At 39.3% G+C, this 23,785-nt stretch overlaps 1 protein-coding gene across 1 annotated transcript; it reads right to left on the reverse strand.

The window, feature by feature from the left end:
• Positions 1-404: 404 nt before the first annotated feature.
• Positions 405-23,785, reverse strand: LOC119722668 (CD63 antigen-like). The gene is made up of 6 exons (XM_038192909.1): positions 23,377-23,785; positions 14,888-15,076; positions 11,077-11,247; positions 9,779-9,916; positions 3,548-3,631; positions 405-1,573 (listed from the first exon to the last, which is right to left on the reverse strand). Exons 1-6 carry the CDS (start codon positions 23,437-23,439, stop codon positions 1,508-1,510), a joined length of 711 nt encoding a protein of 236 aa, XP_038048837.1. The 5' UTR covers positions 23,440-23,785; the 3' UTR covers positions 405-1,507.

Raw genomic sequence — 23,785 nt, forward strand, 5'->3', positions numbered from 1 at the left:
TTTACGTCAAATTTCTCAGCCATGCAAATATGGAGTTGAATGGTACATGTACATGGTAATGGAATTGAGCGTTCCATTTTAAACCCTCTGTCCCTAAACCCCATTCCATTCCACCCCCCAAAAAAGAAACTGTTCTCTCATGAAAAACAATACATATGAAAACCAAGGAAATTACCAAAGCCAAAAAAGCAAGCAATATTTAAACAGTAACTTTCACTGCATTAGAACAAAAAAAGGATATTTTCTTTTGAAAACCCAAATTAATGAACGGGAATCAATCATTATTTCAAGAAAGCTCAGCAAATCTAAACAGACGGCACTTTTTCTCAGAACCCAACAGTAGGTCTTCATTTGACAGTGCAAAGACAACTGTAGCGATTAATAAATGTTTTAATAAAGCGGTTTTTAGGACAAAAATAAACAGCTAGCTAACAACACATGATTAGGCGCGTTATCTACGGATCCTCTACACAAGGATAAACGACTTCCCCAAATTCCTGGTTACATGCGTGATACGGCCCTTGTCAATAAACAGAAACACTCTTTTATTTTCCATAAAAACAGTTTGCAAGAGTGACAAAATAAATGTAAAGTCAATTCATCTCATTTAAATCATACCATTGTTGTTAACCTTTCCTACTGATCTTCAGTAGTATGTTTTTACCAAACTTGAATTCTGTGAGTTTCTGTCCATTTTTTCCATACACTCATTTACCCATCTACTAAAATGGTAAAAAAAAAAATATGCATTGAAAAACTGCTTTAAATTGTTGACCCATTCACAGCCATGGTTGTTATATATGGAAGGATATGAAACTGACAATCTCTGACAATGATTACAAGAGTCCATTAAATGGTGGATGCGAATCCACTACATAGTTCATGAGAGTCCACTAAATCTTGAATGAGTCTCCACTAAATCTTCAATGAGAGTCCACTAAATCTTGAGTGAAAGTCCGCTAAATCTTCAGTGACAGTCCACTAAATCTTCAATGAGAGTCCACTAAATCTTCAATGAGAGTCCACTTAATCTTCAATAAGAGTCCACTTAATCTTCAATAAGAGTCGCACTAAATTTTCAACGAAAGTCCACAAAATCTTTAGTGAAGTCCACTAAATCTTCAATGAGTCTCCACTAAATCTTCAATGAGAGTCCCACTAAATCTTCAATGAGAGTCCACTAAATCTTCAGTGAAGTCCACTAAATCTTCAATGAGAGTCCACTAAATCTTCAGTGAAGTCCACTAAATCTTCAATGAGAGTCCACTAAATCTTCAGTGAAGTCCACTAAATCTTCAATGAGAGTCCACTAAATCTTCAGGGACATTGAACTAGATGTTCAACGAGACTCCACTAAATCTTCAATGAGACTCCACTAAATCTTGAATGAGAGTCCACTAAATCTTCAACCATGGCTGTGACTGTATCAACTAAAACCTGTGGATACCTTCTGCTGGTGCGCTGCTGATCAATTTGCAGGCTAGCGGAGATGTCCTTACACCATCTCTTACACAACCTCGTACTCGCTCTTGATGGACCGCATGAGACAACATGCGCACACGACGCCAAAGATCTGTCAAACAATACACAAAACACGTGATTATTCAAGACGGTGTTGAATTAATATGCAACACAGTGAAAGATGTACACTAGATGCTGTTTTCAAGGCTCATCCTGAAAATAATTTGTTGCTTTTTAAAATTTTTATTTCTCTAGCGATACAAATGGCTTCGCTTTGGAATGAGACAATAAATGATAAAAAAATCTGTTTGAGTAGTCATGGACTTATTATTCCCTCAAAGTCTCCGATTTCTGGTCTGCATGCACAGTGGCGTAGCCACGGGGGGCGCGGGGGCGACAGCCCCCCCATGAAACCTTGTCGCCCTCCAGTCGCCCCCCCCCCCCCCCCCCCACTGAGATTTCAATTATCATTGATCTACATGACGCCCCCCCCATGAAATGTTCCAGCCCCCCCAGCGCCCCCCCACTGAAAAATTCCTGGCTACGCCACTGTGCATGCACGTCACCATAAGCCATGCGCGTCGGCAAAATTAAACAATTTTGTTTGTTTCAAACTCACTGATTTGATTGGAATCTTTTAAACGCTTTTTGATTAGCGCATTATGTAAGGGAGCAGACTAATGACCAGCCTGGCAGCTCATGCATGATGTCGCTGTCGCTGTATGGTTGGACGTTACCGTTTTCTCTGAATTTTTGTCTAGACTAGTTTCCAAAGAATGTTCGTGTTGGTTGAGATTGAAGCATTATCCAACATTTGAAGGAAAAAATTGTTGGGAAAACCATAAACCCGCGTCGCCGCAGCACTTTTGGGGCAAGCTCCATACCAGAAACCAAAGACATTTAACTCTTTCAGTGCCAAACTCGTACATGTACGAGGTATATTTGTTAGTACAAAAGCACCAACCTCGTACATGTACGAGGTAATGTTCGTACTTAAAATTGCCAAACCTCGTACATGTACAAGGTAGAGTAAATATGTTATCAAAAGGGGGCGCTCTCGCTCTTTCTAATGGTACCATTTTCATGCATGTACGACCTGTATTTATTTTTTCATTCGAGTTCTTGCGAGAGGGCGCAGCACTAAATCTCGTATTTTCTGCAAAAAGTGCGGAATTCCCCCGTGTTCAGGCCAGTGTTTCAGGGTGTATCACTATGTTTGTGACTACTTTTGACTTTCCAATATATCAAGGATATACCAGAGAGCACCAACAACAAATTTAGTGAGTAAAACTTATTTACTTTTTTTTTTTACAGAATTTCGAACAATTAACAAAAACGCTCGAAGTTGGGCACCTTAGGGTTAAACTTTTCAAATTTCGCGGGCACTGAAAGAGTTAATTGTTTTGCCTAATCTGCTGCCAGACATTAGTTCAGTTACTCGTAGAGTGGACTGGTTTCTCCCTCCATACCTTCATCGATAATGTAGGGACCGAGAACTAGTCTACATCCAGGGCGGAACGGTTTTTGCACAAGAGCTTCCCACCATGGAACCATTTTTTTAGAAGGTTGTGGATGCGAAAAACTTCTTTTTTTTTAAAGTTCAATGTAGTTTTAGTTAAGGCTGTCCTGAATATACCAAATATTTGGAAATTCAATCGGCTTTTTGCCGATTTGAATATTCGAAGAAGAAAAGAAGCTACACAGGCACACACGACCGTTAAATTTTTTTAATCGTAATGTTGAGCGCTTTATTGTCAGATATCACTAAATCATTTTTTTGTCAATGGCAGTTCATTGTCCCTATTCTCTTAGCAAGTTGAAACCCTTGACCGTTAGTGCAAGAGAATCCAGAGGCCAATACTATCGCTTTCCTTGCACAAATTTTAACCGGTGAGTTTTGAGTGCAACTTATAAGACCACTAGGCGCAGTAGCTGTTGCAGCTAGGGCGTGTAGAATTTGATCGGCGAGTTTCAAATATTTGAATACTTTGTCAAATGCAGTCTCGAATAATCAAATACTAAATTATTCGGAACTCAACAGGCCTACTTTTTGGGCATTTTTTATGTTTCTCTTTTTTTTTCTTACCTGAACCACAGCAATAGCGATGGCGATGCCGGCAATGACGACAATGTTTTTCTCCAGAAAATCATACAGTGCGTCCAAGCAACCCTGTAAAGGAAAGTGAACATTAAGATAGATACACACCCGATTAACAGTCATACAAGAACTGAGGCAAAAGACGTAGCAATCAGTCGGTTAATACAGATACTTGTCAGTGTTCCTAACCAAAATGGAAGATTTCTATTGTTTTAGCAAAAGTGACCTCAACCTTTGACCTGTCGGCCCCAAAAGTGATAGGCTTGATAAGACTACCAAGAACAACCCACAAACCAAATTTCAAGTTCCTAAGTAAAGTATTTCTCAAGTTATCACATTGCCAAGATTTCTATTGTATTAGCAATATACTGACCTTGACCTTTGACCTGTCGGCCCCAAAAGCAACACGCTTCTTAAGACTACCAAGAACCCACAAACCAAATTTTAAGTTCTGAAGTAAAGTATTTCTCAAGTTATCATGCTGACAAGAGTTATAACCTAACCAAAACATAACACACACATACACACGTGTTTGTTTTACATACGCTATGGGGACATTCCTTTGTTTTTGTGTAGTTAAGAAAACTCGGTACAAAAAATAACTATACTTAAACTGTGAAAACTCTTTCAACCCAGATTTTTTCCTATGATTCCCTTTAGTGTTTCTCTTCATTTTGCCACAAATAAACCTAACCCAAAAATGCCTCTAAACCTGTTTTCCAAAGAGGGCAAAACATTATGTGGACATTGCTTAGTCCACATAACGTCAACACAACCTACATTATGTGGACATCTTTTGTTCACAAGTCCACATAGTGACTGTAAGACAAACTCACCCATACACGTTTGTTTATGGTGTAAATCGAGGATTTTCTTTTGTTCCTCTTCCCTTTTCCTTTGTTTTTAACTTTTTAAAAACTCTCATTGGTTTTGTACACAATTTTTAATCGAGGTCGTATTCCATTTGGTTCCTGTCCTCGATTTGGTTCCTGTTCTCGATTCTCCGTGATGTTGCACGTGTGTCCTCGTTTTACACCATAAACAAATGCACGTTTGTTTATGGTGTCAATTGAGGATTTTCTATTGTTCCTCTTCCCTTTTCCTTTGTTAATACTTTTTTGCAACAGCTCCTCATTGGTTTTGTACACATTTTCTAACTGTGAGTCCTCGATTTGGTTTCTGTGCTCAATTCATCGATGATGTTGCACTTGAGTGCCCTCAATTTACACCATAAACAAACGCACATAGCTGTGTAAACACGGGCAATCGTGGACCCCCATTGTCCGTAATCCTCATTCCTTTGTTTGTAACTTTTTAGCAACAGCTCTTATTGGTTTTGTACACAATTTTCAATCGAGGACATTCTGTCAATCATGGACATTTTGTGCCCCCAACCTTTTGTCTTAGGTCCACGACTGCCAGTGTTTACATACTCACACCACACGCATACATACACAGGGCCGTGTTTTACTATACTCTCAAGGACAATGCTTTGTGTTTCCCTTCATCCCTGTAATATAACACTCTCCCAGAGATTAAGCACATAACTGTCCGAGGACCATTTCCAACAAAGGACCCAACGCCCAAGGACTGAAAGGATCTGTTGTTCTCCCTTTGTGTGTCGGTCCTCAGAGGTTAGGTAGAACACGTGCAGACAGACATACACACAGAAGAAATAAGCTATCGCCATATCCCCTCAAAATATTCAAAAATAACTTTGTGAACCATTTTTTATTTTATGTTTATAATGCCTATTGATATGGCATCATTTAGCAAGGAGTTATCCCATCTCCCTATTGCTCATGATGAGCCGTATTAGGGAAACCTCTTTTTGACTGCGCGCGCTGAGGTGGCACATGTTCATGTATTTTGTTACCGCAACCGTAGTGCAGGAAGTCGATGCCAATGCATGATTTTGTAAATGGGTCATTCCGTGTCAAATCAACACGCTTTTGGACCCGACCCTCACAGATTGAAACAATATTTGGTGTGATGATTGGCCTATATGAGAAACCCCCAGAACTGATTTTTTTTGTAAATTGACTCGTTAGTTTTTGAGATACGGGTCAACGAACTTTTGACTAATTAGCATGACCTCCGAACTTTAAATACTTGTATCTCAAAAACTATAGCGCCTACAAAGCCAAGTTGTACATCATATTAAAGTTCTTTGAATAGCCTCCATTTCATAAAATAAAACCAAAATCGTAGCGTGAAGTGCAGAGAAAATGCGTAACAAAATGACCTTTGACCTCAAATTACGAAAAACAATATGCTTCAAATTTTGTAATTTTTTTTCAAATGTTAGTTTATGATGTCAGCAACAATCTTAAAAAAAAATTGGGATGGGCGGTCTTAAAGTTTTTAAGTTATGATTTTTTGAAGAAAGCCTGTCCATGAAAAAGTATGCATAATATTAAATGTACATGTACATGTACATGTATATGTATACATTGTACTTGTACTGTGTACATGTGCACATTTTACCTGTGCATCATGTTTGCCCTTTACAACCGCATAGTCTCAACTCATATCCAAGTCAGTTGTGTTTACAAACACAAATGCCCCGCAACCGTGACTGTTCCCATGACATAACACCACTCTTTTAACATCAACTTACACGTACGTACCTTGGTCACATGGAACGTTCATTGACAGCATTAGTGTCTTCTGTAGGTTTTATATGAATTAATCCCTAATCCCTATGATCTCAGAATAAATACAAGATTTTTATTGTTTTAGCCACTGTGACCTTGACCCTTGACCTTTGGACCCCAATGCGATAGGACTATTTGGATTACCAAGAACGATCCACAAACCAAATTTGAAGTTCACATGTAAAGTATTTCTCAAGTTATCGCACTAACAAAATTCTTTTGTTTTAGTCACTGGGACCTTGACCCTTGACCTTTCGGCCCCAAATGCAAAAGGGTTCTTAGGATTACCAAGAACAATACACAAACCAAATTTGAAATTCATATGTTAAGTATTTCTCAAGTTATCATGCTGACAAGATTTGTCCGGACACACACACACACCCACACACGTTTGTTTTACATACGCTATGTGGACATTCCTTTGTTTTCGTGTAGTTAAGAAAACTCGGTACAAAAAATAACTTCACTTAAACTGTGAAAACTCTTTTAACCCAATTTTTTTTCAAGGTTTACCTATAGTGTTTCTCTTCATTCTGCTACCGATAAACCTAACCCAAAAATGCCTTTATACCTGTTTTTCAGAAAGGGCAAAACGTTATGTGGACACGGCTTAGTCCACATAATAAAAACACAACCTGCATTATGTGGACATCTTTTGTTCACAAGTCCACATAGGGAATGTAAGACAAACTCACCCCCACACACACCCACCCACCCACCCACGGAAGGACAAGGCGGAAACAGTATGCCCCTTCGGCTTCGCCGCGGGGCATAAAAATATGTTATACCGGTCTACGTTACTTTCATTTTTCGCTCAACCAAAGTCTGTGTTGCAGTGTTCATCTCCTCGGCGGAGATCTTGTATACGCGTCCTGTTTCAGTGAACGGTTCCACTGCTGTTAGTACATCCTTGCCATGAATTACAAGTGTGTCTGGTTGATAGGGGAACTTGAAAGATGGAGATGGCCCATGGGGATGAAGAAAACTCAGTTCCACTTCTTGGGATGCTGGAAGGATCTCCTGAACACATGCTAGCCACCAGTAACAGTCATACATCACTGTAACATACATGTACCCCTTGATATCTGCAAAATCAATACATGCAGTTTGTCCATGGACTTGGAGGCAAACTGGTTCCTCCTTTGAGTCTGAGGAGGAGGAAAAATCAAGCACCTTAATATTGTCTTTAGACATCGGACAAAAACATTGCAGCTTTTGTGTTCCTAGAATGGTACGTGCAATTTGGAATCTTTGCCTGAGAATATCCGCTTCATTCTTCATCTCTCGCCGAGGAGATGAACACAACACAGACTTTGGTTGAGCAAAAAATGAAAGTAGACCGGTATAACATATTTTTTATAAGTAATTTTGTTCTGCCCTTAATATATATGAGTTGAGACTATGCGGTTGTAAAGGGCAAACATGATGCACAGGTAAAATGTGCACATGTACATGTACACAGTACAAGTGTACATGTACATGTTTACTTGTACATACATGTACATTTAATATTATGCATACTTTTTCATGGACAGGCTTTCTTCAAAAAATCATAACTTAAAAACTTTGAAAGCGCCCATCCCAATTTTTTCTTAAGATTGTTGCTGACATCATAAACTAACATTTTTAAAAAAATTACAAAATTTGAAGCATATTGTTTTTCGTAATTCGAGGTCAAAGGTCATTTTGTTACGCATTTTCTCTGCACTTCATGCTACGATTTTGGTTTTAATTTATGAAATGGAGGCCATTCAAAGAACTTTAATATGATGTACAACTTGGCTTTGTAGGCGCTATAGTTTTTGAGATACAAGTATTTAAAGTTCGGAGGTCATGCTAATTAGTCAAAAGTTCGTTGACCCGTATCTCAAAAACTAACGAGTCAATTTACAAAAAAAATCAGTTCTGGGGGTTTCTCATATAGGCCAATCATCACACCAAATATTGTTTCAATCTGTGAGGGTCGGGTCCAAAAGCGTGTTGATTTGACACGGAATGACCCAAATGCCGATTTTCACAAGGGATTTCGCTGTGCTTTTTGCAGTAAGACAACGACTTGAGCGAAATGGCGACTTATAAATGGCGAATTATAAAGCTGATTTACAGCACGATCCGGCAAACGTACATACAATGTATGTATGTACATGTAAATATGATTTTTAATGTACATTGTTCATGTACTTCCGAATCCAAACCGAACCAATGTTCGGGGAAAAAAAATCTGAAACGCAACCGAACCGAACCGAAACAAATCTGGAGGATCAGTTTCAGCACTATTGCTGAAGGTGCCTGATGCTTGCGAGAAGGTAAATACCAGAGATTTGTGCACATTCGGAATGAAATCAGCCAAGGGCAATTCCAGTGAATTATGTAATGTTGGTGACAGAGCTTTAGAGAGCTCAGTGAATAAACCTGAAAAGGTATTTTTTAAATCTTATAAATCTATCATGTAAAAATGGTCAAGGAGATTACAGACGACGCGTTTTGGATCATTTCTCAAACTCATTAATTAGATATTGTGGTTAAAGCCAGAGTCCATCATTTGCAGCTATCCAAAAAGTAATTGGCGTAATTATTGTTGAAAAACATACATGGTTGAAAGATAGTAAGGGAACTAAACTCCGTGAAATAATTCTTTCTGCCAAGCTGTCATTTTGAAGAAATCAACGAAAGAAGGCCTTTCAAACGGTGCGTCTTAAGAAGCATGGTAGGAAATTCAAATTAGTAGTTTGTTTTGTTATTCAGCAAAGTGCGCGCAAGCGTTGATAAGATGCTCACGCGCCCAAGGTTGCTATAATTCATCGGATCAGTGTGCGACATCGCGTAGCTGCAATGGGCTCAGTGAGAACGTGTCTCGGACGCTGAATTCAAGCCCAATTCAAAACACGATTCAGCTACTTTTAATTTGAAATCGAGATCCTAGAATGTTGTTGTTCTCGAAATATACAGCAGAAGCTGAGCTGAAACTTCATCAGGTTAGTTGTTCAGCACCCTTCTTTAGATTTTGAGTACTTTTGTTGCTTCAAATGAGCAAAATGCACAAATTACAAATGATGGACTATATCTTTAAGCCACGCCATGATACATTGTCCAATCACAGCGAACGTGTGCCTGACACGTATAGCACAGTGGCATTGGAAAGGCGAATGTGCGGTCGCCCATGTGCGCTGTGGGCGGGGCTAAATGGATAGGTCTGTTCTATAGGTCTAAACTTCAATTATCAAAAGATTACATCGCAGTGGTTTAGTTTATTTCTCACAAAGTAAGTTACAACCATTTATCTTTTCGGGATATAGGCACTGCGCCTGTATCGCATGCAGGCTTGGCAACAACAAAGACATGTTTTTAAGACTACTTCAACGAACAACGTTGAGCCGTGCGTGCACCTAATTGTATTAAACTCAAGAGTGCTAACGAGGTAAAAATCATCGCATTTCCACAGTTTTTCTTCTCTTTTTCCAGTTTGTTTTGACGGCCGGAAAAAAACCCAGAATTTTGTAAGATTTAAAAGGAAAAAAAAAAATTCTGGCTAAAACCGGAAAAGTGGCATCTCTGTTATTACCTTGGTGTAGATGTCCTTTTCGACGGGGGGGTCGACAGGACAGGTCCCAGTCTCGTTCTTACAGCATGACTTCGGCACTTCGTCTCTTTTGTATTCCTGGTACCAGTCCTTGTAGCTGTCGACTCCGCAACATTTGAACTGTTTCAAGAGTAACAAATTCAGAATTTTTTAAAAATATATATCAATCATCTTGTCTCTATGAAGAAACCCTTTAGGTTTTTGTTTTCACCCTAACCATCCCAAATCCTCCAAAATCCTTTTTGCAAATTGGAGGATTTTGCAGGATTGAGGTTACATGGCAAAAACGCGTTGCTGATTTCAGAGGACGCACTATGTCAAGGTCTTGGGCCGGACCTTGTGTTGTTTATGCTCGGCCTAGCATAAATTTAGTCCTTAATTATACTTGAAATCCTCCGCACTACTCCAGGATGTCACTGCCTCTGCCTCAGCCTTTTGACAGTCATAGCCGGAGGATTTTGCAGGATTCAGGCTGTGGTCAGCTCTCCATATTCAAGACATAATGGAGGAATTTGCAGGATTGAGGCTATATGCTGTTTTTCCAGGCCAATTAGAGGATTTTGTAGGATTGAGGCTACACCCTAGCAAAAATGCCTAGGGAGTTATGGTTACTAGAAAACAGGAATTCCTTCACTTTTGATGTAAGTTTAGAAAAAAATTAATAATAAATTATTGAAGTAATTTTTCATTATCTGGGAAGTGACTTAGTAAGTTGTAGCGTTGGTTACGGGTACCCGATCCCATAATCAGTCCTTCTGATTTGAAAATCACAGGTGTGTGGAAAAACGCACACCTGGATTTTTCTAGGCATTTGATTTTTCTAGGCGTGTGATTTTTCTAGGCGTGTGATTTTTCTAGGCGTGTGATTCTGTGGTCCAAGCTGGGACTGAACAATCTGGTATTGTTTTTCATAATATTCATCTTGGTTTACAATAAAGCCATATTCTCTTCACCGACGTACTTTATTTTTCACAAACTATGAAGTGTAATTATGCTGTAAATGTATGCCGAGGTGTGCGGTACTGAGGGATTCAGGCGTGCGATTATTCACACTTCTCAGGAAGCATTTAGGCGTGTGATGGCGTGGGGGTGTGATCGCACGCCTCAAAACAGAAGGACCACCATAATCTGGGACTGGTTCCTGACATCAACGGTCGGGTAATCGGTTCCGATGCACACCCCTATTCCAAATGTCTGCCTACAAAAGTATATGATGCAAAGGAATGAGCATGTGTTTTTAGCATGTCTGGTAATCCAATATAGCTCTAGTGTCTACTTACATCCTGCTGCAAATTGTCAAGGAGCGTCTTGGTGGCATTGTTTTTGAAGTACTCGTCCAATGTTTCGTTCATGCTGTCCTCAATGGTGCTCTTGATGTCATCTCGGAGTACGTATCCAGCTATGCCCCCACCAAGTTCAGCAAGCAGCAGGATCACGATGATAACAGCAAACTGTTCCATCAAACACACAAGCAAAATCAGTATCTTTTCTTTGTTGTTAAAGCCAGAGTCCATCATTTGCAGCTATCCAAAAAGTAACTGGCGTAATTATTGTTGAAAAACATACTTGGTTGAAAGATAGTAAGGGGACTAAACTCCCTGTGAAATTATTCTTTCTGGCAAGCTGTCATTTTGAAGAAATCAACGAAAGAAGGCCTTTCCAACAGTGCGTCTTAAGAAGCACCGTTGGAAATTTCCGTTAGTAGTTCGTTTTTTCATTCGGCGAAGCGTGGTTGCTATAATTTGTCGGATCGGTGCGCAACATCACGTAGCTGCAATCGGCTAGTGAGAACATGTCTCGGACGCTGAATTCAGGCCCAATTCAAAACATGATTCAGCAACTTTTGATTTGAAATTGAGATCCTAGAATGTTGTTTTTCTCGAAATATACAGCTGTAGCTTAACTGAAACTTCATCAGGTTAGTTGTTCAGTACCCTTCTGGGCAATTCCACACCAAAGTGGACGTGACACCAAAAATTCAAATACATGTGACTTAAACAAATTTGGCATCAAATGAAAGCTAAAAGTCTATATTTTCCAGATTTGAAGTCAGAATTTTATTTTTTATACATTTCGGTACCAAAAAATAGGATTATGTAATAATCCTGTTTTAATCCTAAAAATGTGATAAATAGTGATATGAAAGTATTCTACCAAAACACACACAAAAATATGTACTAATGCCATCAGTTTCTATCATGAGAAAGTATTGGTCTTGAAAAACCGACTAAAACTTGTTTTTAACATTTTGCGTAATTTGCTTCGCTTCAGTGACTTCTAATATTTCAGCCTTCGAAAATGTCCTTCCGTTACCGAAAAAATACATATTTTTAATTTATTTTTAAAACTTGCAGTATGAATGCATTGAAAGTTATTGTGCAAAGCAAGTTTAGGTAGGCCTTCAATATGAAATTATAACTGACACTGCTGTACTTCTCGTTTTTTAATTACAATTAATTAAATCACGTCCTTCCGTTACCAAATTGGTAACGGAAGGACGGTAACGGAAGGACAAATCGTATTTTTATCAAATGTTACGACATTTGCGCTCATGTTTGAAAAATGAAAATCACTGCAAATACATGCATGTATAATGAGCATTGAAAGGACATTCATGTGACCCACTTTCACAAAAGCGGGATAAGCAGAGCAAGGTGTTTATTACAAAGGGAGGCACAGGCATGTACAACATGTACAATGTACATGTACATATATGCTGATGTACCAGTACTTGTACATGTATGGAGTTGTTGCAGAAAATCAAATCATAAAGTTGCTGCCATCAGCATTCATGGACAATAGAGAAAGATACGAATTCTGTGAAGCCATTCCAGAAGCAAATTAAGTCAAAAATGAGATGGCAGAAAGTACCGGTATTTTGGGGCACTTTCATTCAATTTACATGTGTAAGACATGTGAGGTGCAATCTTTGACAAATTATGCCCAAGTTAACAATTTCAGTTTGGATGTTTATAGATTAAACTTTTAAGGATTGAGGTGATGGGTTTGAAGTCCATTTCTGTAGTTGTCTTGTGTTCGTGAATTATGTGTTTTGGGTAGTTTTCGTTTTTCTTTTGTTATCATTAATTAGCAGGCTTCTATCTTTATCTCAATAGTTTCTTGGGTATAATTATTTATGCCAGGTCTGCATATTGTTGATTTCACATTCAGTTACACATTTCAGCAATTTGTTTCACTTGTATAATTAGTGTAAATTCACATTTTGTTCATGCTATAATTTAGTAAACCTTTTGTCCTTCCGTTACCGTCCTTCCGTTACCAAATCATAATCTGCTTAAAACGTTGTAATTACATAGCTGCCAACATTTCAAAATCCCAATTAGTAATCAAGCCGCGCGGTCATTTTCAACTTCTCGTTTTATCGAAAGCTTAACCAACATCGAGTACAGGTACATGGTTTACATGTACACATACATGTGCATACCCTTCTTGTTGTGAATAATAATGTACTGTAGGCCAAAAGATAATTTTAAAAAAAAAAAAATTTTTTTTTTTTTTTAAATTAATTTTGTTTTAATGTCTGTATTTGTTTGTTGAAGTCAAATAAATAATAAATTCAATAACGTGCGCATATTTTTTTGGAGATGCATTGCTATCGATGTTGAGTTTCGAGTTCGTATCATGTTTTTACACACAATGATCTATGGCCACCGTATGTAATAGAAATATCCCGCCAACATACCTTGCAAACGCATGCTGATTTATCTTTTCTGTCCGTTGTGACAAACTCAAACTCTATTACCAATTATTCCAACCATACTCTTATTAAATTCCATGATTAAAATCTCGCACTGATGGGTCTCATCCCGGCAATAAGCGACTAAATGTGCTCACGATCGTCACTGAAAAGTACTCACATACAGTACACACAACCACACATCCACGAGATGCACACAAATGACACACCATAATCACCACTGAAAAATATTTTTAGTCTGGTCCTCAAGTACTCCACTGCGCACACTGCATTGATGTCTATCAGGTGCTTGACTGCATTCTTATTAGACTTGTCACCAGTCCATCCATTATCGCGACATTTCGCCAGAAGTTTTCGATCAAAAACGATACTTTACATTTTTTTTTTCGTTAGGTAGAAAATGGGAAATTCGTAATGTTTTAGTGGCAAATCGTATTTTCGTAATTTAACAAACAATTCGTAATAATTACGAAAAAATCGTACTAGTTGGCAGCTATGTAATTATATTACCGAAACACTTAAAGTCAAATGAAAGGCAGTATAGTATAGATAAAGGTTCAGGGATTCCATTTCTTACCTTTAAAATATAATTGCCCCATAAAATTCACAGAGTTTACGCAAAATGCGAGTAAGTTGGAAAACCCTTGTCCGTTTTACCGTCCTTCCGTTACCGACCTCATTAATATTCATAATTCATAAACGGGAGGCATTCATGCCCCCCAAAAGTGTGGAAAATGAAAGTAGCATTATAGCAATACAATTTTGACATTTGTTTGCTGTAACTATGAACAGTGTCTGTGATACACACATTTGAAATTTTGTTTAATGAGTGAAAACGTCCTTCCGTTACCGTGGAATTGCCCTTCTTTAGATTTTGAGCACTTTTGTTGCTTCAAACGAACAAAATGCACAACTTCCAAAACTTCATGACCAGACACGTATGCACATGTAAATGTGTGCGCGTATTACAGTGCTGCCTGGCAATCGCGCTCAACTTGAAACTGCATTCATAAATACCTGGGAACAGATTTTGAATTCCTATTCGCTCTTTATGCATGCTTCCGCCATGGGCATGCAGAGCCTCGATCTGGCAACTTTACACAATAAATATAGCCGGTTCAGTGATTCCTGTGTCGGGTTCAGTGATTCCCGTGTATACACTAAATCACTAAACCGGCTATTTTTATTGAGTAAAGTTGCCAGATCGAGGCTCAGCATGCTTATGGCAAAGCGTGCAAAGAGCGAATTGGTCGAAAGCCTAGTATCATGTAGGTGGTTTTAAACTGCCGTTCATTAACACTTAAGACACTTTAGTGAGTTTACCCATTCCTATTGGTCGAGAGCCCGTCACATGGGTTGTTCATGTCACTTACCATGGCGACCATGCAATAGTTTTCCCTGATAGATCCCCAGCAGCCAAGGAAACCAGTGCAGACGACGAAGACACCAACTACGAGCAGAAAAATGGGGATGGCCTCGCCCAATGATTTGGTGAATTTAACGTAATCATTGTACTGGGTGAAAACCAGGGCACCGCCGATGATGATCGCTATGCCACTCAGCTGTACACAATGACAAAAAATACAAAATCTCAATTTTTAGGGTAAAACTTTCTCTGCCAACTACATGCTTATTCCACCACAAGGACAACCGTTGCCCTCACAGGTACCCGTTTACTACTGGATGAGGAGACACAGTGAGTGGCACGGTTAATATCAACGGACACACGCCCCGCAAAGTGCCAAGCTGGACTCCAACCCACAATATGCAGAACTACGCAAAACATCTTGAGCTCAATGTATCAGACCATGTGTACAACTGTACATTTGTTGTTAACTTTCCTTGTTATTACCTTTCCTGGAAACTAGACAAAGAGAAAGACAGAAAAATATGGGAGGGAAAGTGGCCAGGTCGTGGGCCACATTTCCTCCTTTAGGAGAGGAAACTCAAGTACATTTTGTAGTTTTGTTTTTGTTTTTTGTTTTGGTCTTTGTAATGGGTATTCACAGCAGCAACTACCCAGTAAGAGAGAGGAGACAACAAGAGCAATGTGTGGTGTGTTTGGTACACGTACATGTAATTCGAACTTTAACCCTAACCGCCCTGAATCCTCCAAAATCCTTTTTGCAAATTGGAGGATTTTGCAGGATTGAGGTTACATGGCAAAAGTGCGTTGCGGATTTCGGAGTACGCACTGTGTCAAAGGTCTTGGGCCAGACCTTGTGTTGTTTATGCTCAGCAATGCATAAATTTAGTCCTTGATTATACTTGAAATCCTCCGCACTGCTCCAGGATGTCACTGCCTCTGCCTCAGCCTATTGACAGTCATAGCCGGAGGATTTTGCAGGATTCAGGCAGTGGTCACCCCTCCATGGACCATATTCAAGAAATAATGGAGGAATTTGCAGGATTGAGGCTATATGCTCTTTTTCCATGAGGCCAATTGGAGGATTTTGCAGGATTGAGGCTACATCCTAGCAAAAAGGCCTAGAGAGTTAGGGTAAAACATCAAACAGGTCTACACCAAACAAATTTACAATGTACTTCCAATACCAGTATCTTTACAAGACACTAACATGAGCATCGTCAAGTGGTGTCTTGTAAAAACAATCATACATTTGATAGTTCACAGGGCTTTTCTTGATCTTAAAGCACACAGAGAGCTATGGTTATACGCGCTCAGGTTAAATTTATACGCGCGCACTCTGGGCTCCTTTGACCATTAGGGCTACCAAAATGCGAAAATGACGAAAGCTTAAAGCATACGCGTACGCGCGGGCATGTCACCAACTGCAAAAATGCCTTCTAATGTTGCTTGGCGATTTACATTTCGAACATATAGGTATGTTGCAATAGTTTGTTTGTAAATGGACATCTTCATGAGCCAAACTTAACATATGGCAAACTTGATATTTCTCTCTCTCTCCCCCCCCCCCCCTCCTTCCATCTAGCTCGTCCCAACCTACATGTACCAGTAGCTTGTCCCCACCTACATGTACACGTACATGTAGCCCCCATAAGAAATCACATGCATCACAGCTTTAGGGCGTTACTTCTCAGGGCTTCTGCCTAAATGCCTGTCTTTAAAAAAAATATCTCATATTACATATTGTGCCATGAAGTAAGTGTTCCTGTGGTTTTACGTTAAGCCACTGGGCACAATACATGCGTGGGAGAACAATGTCAACTATTACGAATCTCTCATATTATCTGGCCATAAAAACCTAAATCATACTGTACATGCTGTGGTCCCCCATAGTTTGCCTGACATCATAATTTCCTTATTCACATAATCACTACACAAATCATGAATACACACATCACATGTTGCCTTCTAATCTAGTATGCACATGTACTTAACCTTTGATCAGTTTAAACAGTGTGCAGTACATTTTGGTATTCAACAGTTCATGAGTCAAATGATACATGTACATGTAAAATAAACATGTATTTGCAGGTACAGCTAAAATTCTCACCTAAAGCACTACAGTATGATAATGTATACACACTACTTGTACAATGTACAATGTGCAAATGTCCAATTTAACATACAGTACATGTATTTCATATGTCATGTATGTGCTGCATCTACCGGTATACATATGTATTGATGTAAAGGGCGGGTACTTAAAACTTTTAAGCCCAAAAGGAAAATTAGCTTAGGATTTCAAGAGAACAGCAAATTACAGGCCTAGAGAGTACATGGATAAATATTTGTAAAATATAATGTACATGTGTACATCAGTGTAGAGAGGATTCAACAGCTTGGTAGATTTCAAGAAAAAAAATTAAAACAAGAACTTTTTCCAGAACCTGATGTTTTTTAGATGCCACAAATAAAATTGTTGTTTTTACTTTTAGAACATGAGACATTCAACTGAAGCTAATAATAGTTTAACTCAATAAAACTTTACCATGGCATAAAAAAAATATGAAAAAGCATGAAAAAAGTATTTACCAGAAGACTGTTTTACATGTATGTCATGAACGTACACAATTTAGTACAAATATACAGTACAAGTTTTTACAGACTGCACAGTCAACAGTGTACATTTATTTATTTATTTATTTATTTTATTTCTTTCTGGTAATGAAACCAAGGATCCCTCAAAAGTGCCTTAAGCACTGTAGCCCGGAAGCCTGAAGAAACCTGTAGAGAGAAGACAATGAGAAGAAATTACAGTTTTAGAGGTGGGAGGAAAAGCCCAGAAGAGTATTCTGAGGAAAACCCACGGAATCAGGTAGGGACTGAAAACCCAATCCACATATTGGCTCGGGCGGGATTCGAACCCGGGTCACAGCGGTGGAAGGCGAGTAAAGTACTGCTACGCCAACCTGACTCCCCTGACATATACACACATATGCACAAAAGTTTGACTCGTACATAAAGTACACATGTGTGTACATACGTTAATATGTAAAATATTACTAGTTCTAGGATGCCTAACACAAGAGGCTTGAAAGCACTGTTACTATTTCAAAACTACTGTATACATGTACATGTATACATGACCTTGTACCTTTACAGGCAAATTTTCCAATATGTAATATGTATGCATCACGAGTGACAGCACACATTGACTGTTTGCGCAATATTTTCACCTTTGACCAAATGGCATTAAACCAATATTACATGGCACAGTGTTGCAGTGACAAACATCCTTCCTCAATACCCTCAGCATCATGTGATTCTGAAGTCACGGGCTCACACTTGATTTCGGTTTGGTTGTTATAAAAACACATGACTCAAAAATCAATGGGGCAGGTGGAATTATACAGCAATTGATACACTCACAGAAATTGAAAGAAAGCAGTTGCGTTTGGATTTCATTATGAGCTGTTTCAGCCTCATTGTTCCTACATGTACATGTACAAATTGTACATGTCAATTGTCCCTAAAAACACTGTATGATAAGGCCAAACAAAATAATAGTTCTGCTTCGAGTTGCCCTACCCTAATTTCTTCGGAGGACAAAAAACAAAAACCATCAATAACTACATACCTTTTACCCTGGACTACAGTACTATATGCAGACACCTCCATATATGATCGTACACAAAACAAATGCCCCTCCCCCCCAAAAAAAAATCCCTACCTACCGACACTATTTGCACATGCCATGTAATCTGAAGCAGAAGTTTGGGTTTTTTTGCCTAAAATGGTCCTAAAAATGTACACATTTAAAAAAAACCTGTAATAGATTAGGTCTATTAAATGCATGAAGCCCCCTGGTCCAGGCAATGGCAAAGGGTCCCAGGCCCTACTCTTTTCACGTGTCACGGTGTGATGCACCCAAAGGCTTACAAACAGTACTGGTATATTCTGCATCCTTTTTTTTGTCCCAGTTAACCTCTTAAATATAGTTTGACTACCAAATTAGGTTCTGCCCTTCGATGGCGTTTGAACACTGTATACTCAGTGTGTTACCTCCCGAGTGAAAGTTGGAAAAAATCACTCAGGTGATACGCGAACCCATGACCTACTGTTTTCTAGTGCAGACGTCTTACCACTCGACCACCGAGCTGCGGGATCGGTTGGCTGGTTTGAATCCGATGTACATAGCAGCGGGTACTGCATTAACTATTCATCAGATGAGAATTTTTTGCGTCGGGCTGATGTTAATCAAATCAAATTTGGCCCTTCACCTTTGCGTCTACACTAGAAAGCAAGAGGTCATGGGTTTGAGTCCCACCCGAGTGATTTTTGAGTATACAGTGTTTATACCAGTATGTTGAAGGGCCAAACCTAATTTTATTTACATCACCCCGACGCAAACAAACCAAAAAACCAAAAATCCCATCTTATGAATAGAATAAGTACAGTTTCCTTATCAAGCTTTAAAAAAATCATTAATATGCAAATTCTATTTAGAAAACAAATATGCAATTTAAAAATTAAATTTGGAAATGTATTTTATCATGGTGCGGGTGCCACATAAAAAAAAAGGAAAAAAGAAACGCACACACACAGAAAGACATACAAATTCTGGCCATTTAAATTTGATCTAATCTAGAGGTTTAAATATTAAGTCCCAACTACCGGTAAGTACTGTTTTTATACATCAATTCTACTGGTACCGTACAGTACATCCATCTTTGATAGTATTGTGACAATACTATCAAATTGAAATGTAGAACTGCACTCGTAGAAGTAGAAGCAATGCCATTAAACGTTGTGATGAGTATGTCATGCATAATCTATAAACAGAATAGTTTGAATTAAAACACAAACTCATACTTCGTCCAATGAGTACATTCAATGTTGTATCTTTCGTGTAGACCATGTCACATGTTGTGGTCACGTGACGCCAAATTAAAAAAAAATATGAATGGTTAAAAAGTGTCGACATATTCGGTTTAATATTTTTAGTTGTCCACTTTTGAGGCAGTGAGATAGTCGTCAAAGTAAAATCCAAATTTCTGCCAGCAGAATTTTTTTTTTTTTTAACCGGTGTTCCAATTTCTAAAAAGCTAAAATTCTACTAACAGAAAATGGGGAAATATCTTTTAGCACTCCATAACTGTGTACATTGAAAAATGTGGATTTGGGTCAGGAATATTTCAAGTAATAAAAAAGTGCGGTACAATAGTATGAGAGTCCCAAAATGTTGAGGCAGAGCCAGTGACATCCTGGAGCAGTGCGGAGGATTTCAAGTATAATCTAGGCCTAAATTTATGCACAGCTGAGCATAAACAACACAAGGTCTGGCCCAAGACCTTGACACAGTGCATCCTCCCAAATCAGGGGTAAGACTTGCTATTAAGCAAAAACCTTGGGTCTGACTAGGGTTGATTATCGGCTCCCTTCACAAGTACCCCCTCACCGGCAAAGAAAGTACAGTTGGGGGTGACCGACCGACGCCATCTTGCCTGACTGCAATTTTGCCGCGACACGCGGCCGTACCACTGTGTGTACATACATGTACATGCAGTACAAATATCTGGGTGTACATGTACAGTACGTGCGTCACACACAAGGAACGGTGCGCGTCAACCAGCTAAATGTCCCATCCATGAGATGTCGTTGATAAGTAAAAGGGCGCCCTCTTTCGTTGGCGCACTGAGCCCATATGATGCAAACAAAGTACTTTTACCCTACTTTGTTTGCAGCATATTATCAACCCAAGTCAGACCCAAGGTTTGTGCTATAAATAGCAAGTGGTCAGATCCCCCCCCCCCCCACCCCCTTCTGAAAATACCCACTCTTACCCTGTACATGTAGTTGTTCTGATGCAGGTCAATGCACAATGTTCTTACAATACAGTGTACACATGTACCTGTACATGTACATGTACATCATTCCAAAGAGCAAGGAACAGATCTGTATGTAGCTGCACCTCCAAAATGCAAACTCTAATGCCATGTGATTGATTCCATGTATAGAAGCATTGTGAACAAATGTGGCCAATTTACTTGACTACAGTGAAATCTCGATAAGTAGAACACGTCTCAGCGAATGGGCTGTAATTTTGAGTTATTAAAAGCAGAATTTTGAGTTATGGATTTTCTTTTCAACAGCAACTGACGGGAATATTAGTTCTTACTTAAGTTTGAACCTCCGTAAATAAAGGCCACACACTTGGAACATGTACCCGAAAATGTAGAACTTTGTCAAGTGCTGATTTTCACATTTAGACTTTGTAGTTTATTTACGCTTTAGAAGCACACTCACCCTCTTTATACTATAGCGATAGAAAATAAGTCCCGCCTATCTCAGACATCCATTTTTCATGTTATTTCCAGGTTCGTTTGCACACAATTGCATATCTAAATTCCAACATAAAAATTTGAAAAGATCACGCGCATGCTGGATCCTTTCTGCTGTCAGTCACATAGACTTGAGTCAAGGCGCACGTAGCAACCCGGACACGAACAAATACCACGCGAGTGAAGTGGCTGTGCGCACGGAGCCAACGAGCTGGGAAAGAATTCCATATACGGACATCACTTGACACTCTGTGTACAAACCCTATGAGACTGGTCTGAAAAATTCTCGTGTTTTCTCAGTATTTCGCTTCAATATTTCCCTGCTAAATTTGACTTTTTAGGAACATGTCATCGCTTTCTGATGGCTGATGGGTTATTACAGGGAAAAATTAGTGACGTCTGTAAACGGAATTCTTTCCTCTGCCACTCGCATGGTCTTTTTTCGTGTCCGGGTTGACACATGCACCTTGACTCAAGTCTACGTGACTGCAGCATTCAGCAGAAACGATCCATCAGCACGCGCGTGATCTTTTTGATGTATACGCAAACGAACCTGGAAATTACACGAAAAATAAGCATCTGAGAAAGGCCGGACTTCTTTTCCATCGCTTTAATTTGAGGGCGAGTGTGTTTCTAAAGAGTAAATAAAGTACAAATATAACTCTAAATGTGAAAATCAAAATTTGACAAAGTTCTACATTTTCGGGTTCATGTTCCAAGTGTGGCCTTTATTTACGGAGGTAGTCTTGTAAATTGGACACATTTATAGGGCTAGGAACAATCTACTTCTGAAATCAGAAGGCTTCTCTTCGTCAGCCTTCTGAGAGCCTTCAAATTCGGGGGTCAGCACTCTTATGGCTTTTGGACATGCCCTTTGATAGACGAAATACCTTTGTCTGAAATTCCACTTTCTGAAACGCAAATCCACCAAAAAGTTGAGCTGGTTGATCCATAACTCAGAAATGTTTTCCCACAATTGACATTTGGATCATGGGACAATTTTTTGGGTGGAAAATCTGAGATTTTACTCACCAGCCTCGCGTTGCCGATCCGACGAATACAACGGTACAGTTCATGTGTGTTTACATTTCACTTTCAACTTAATTTTTGTAGCCCCATAAATGTGGCCTATTTACTGGACTACCTCCGTAAACATAGGCCACACATCCACATGCACAAAAACGTGTTGCACTTTGCCAAATTTTGATTTTCACATTTAGGCTAGCTGGAGTCACCCAGCCCTGAGTTTTAACATTGGGTTGTCATTTAGGGCTGGAGCTAGTTTTTCACGTAACCGAGCAGCGTAGGCAGGTCCCAAAAAAAAACTGCAACTCACCCCAAACTTGCCTGGAATAACCATTACACAGGTCCTTGAAGTAAAAAAAACGATCCACGATGAAGATTCAGCCTACAATTGCAGTGAAAAAAGGAGGAATAACCGCTAACCTGACAACCTTGCAGGCATGGCCAGGACCGCAATTGGTTTGTGCACAAAAAAAATTGTGTACAATGAATGGCGGTCGGTTACCAGGCTGTCAACTAGTTGTTTTTGCCGGCTGCGCTGGCTGTTGACGTCACGCGGAAGCATAACACCTGATGGCTGTTTCATGCACTATCGGTTGCGGTTCCAGTACCGCAGCTGTGATGCGAGTGGTAAACCTCATATTAGTGCATGAAACAGTCATCGGGTGTTACGCTTCCGCGTGACGTCATGCGCCAACAGCCAGCGCAGCCGGCAAAAACAACTAACAAAAAGTGCTGCCTTTGTTCAGATGTCTATTTTTTTGTGAAATTTCCATATTCATTTGCACACGTTTGCGTATCAAAATTTCAACATGAAATTTCACAAAAATTAGACATAAAAACCTACAAACTAAGCCTAAATGTGAAAATCAAAATTTGGTAAAGTGCGACACGTTTTTGTACATATGGATGTGTGGCCTATGTATGTTTACGGAGGCAGTCCAGTAAATAGGCCACATTTATGGGGCTAACTTCCTCCATGTACCACATGCATACACCAATATGCTAGCTCAGCTCAGGTTGGACGGCGTCTTCATATGCGGATATGCATTGCTATTGCTAAACAATATCATGCGTAAAAACACCAAAGTGACACATCTGCTAACAACTGTTTTGAGGCCGGAATACTTACAAAGAAAATGAAGTTGAAAAAGAACATCAAGTATTTGATGCATTTCGCTCCTCCTTCAACCATCTTGGAAGTCTCGGCGAATCACTGAAGATTTGCTCCAAAATCAAGTTATTTTCGATGATCTGAAATGTCGTCCACGACCGTTCGAATCAACGTGCACTACGTGTGCATATGCAATTTCCACGTACCCGGACCCGTACGATATCTAACAACGCTACGCACCGTACGTACAGCAGGCTATATTTATCCGCAAATTACTTAGCTTTTATTTACACTGTCCTGTCAAAAATTATTAAGAAAAAAATCTGATAGGAGTTCTTCAATCTGCTTCTTTTATTCCGAATACAAAGCACAGAACAGATAGACTGATCCCCAAAAGTAGTGGTTTTATTTCACAGTTGGGATTACT

The sequence above is a fragment of the Patiria miniata genome, unplaced genomic scaffold (genome assembly GCF_015706575.1).
Source record: "Patiria miniata isolate m_02_andy unplaced genomic scaffold, ASM1570657v1 HiC_scaffold_16, whole genome shotgun sequence".
NCBI lineage: Eukaryota > Metazoa > Echinodermata > Asteroidea > Valvatida > Asterinidae > Patiria > Patiria miniata.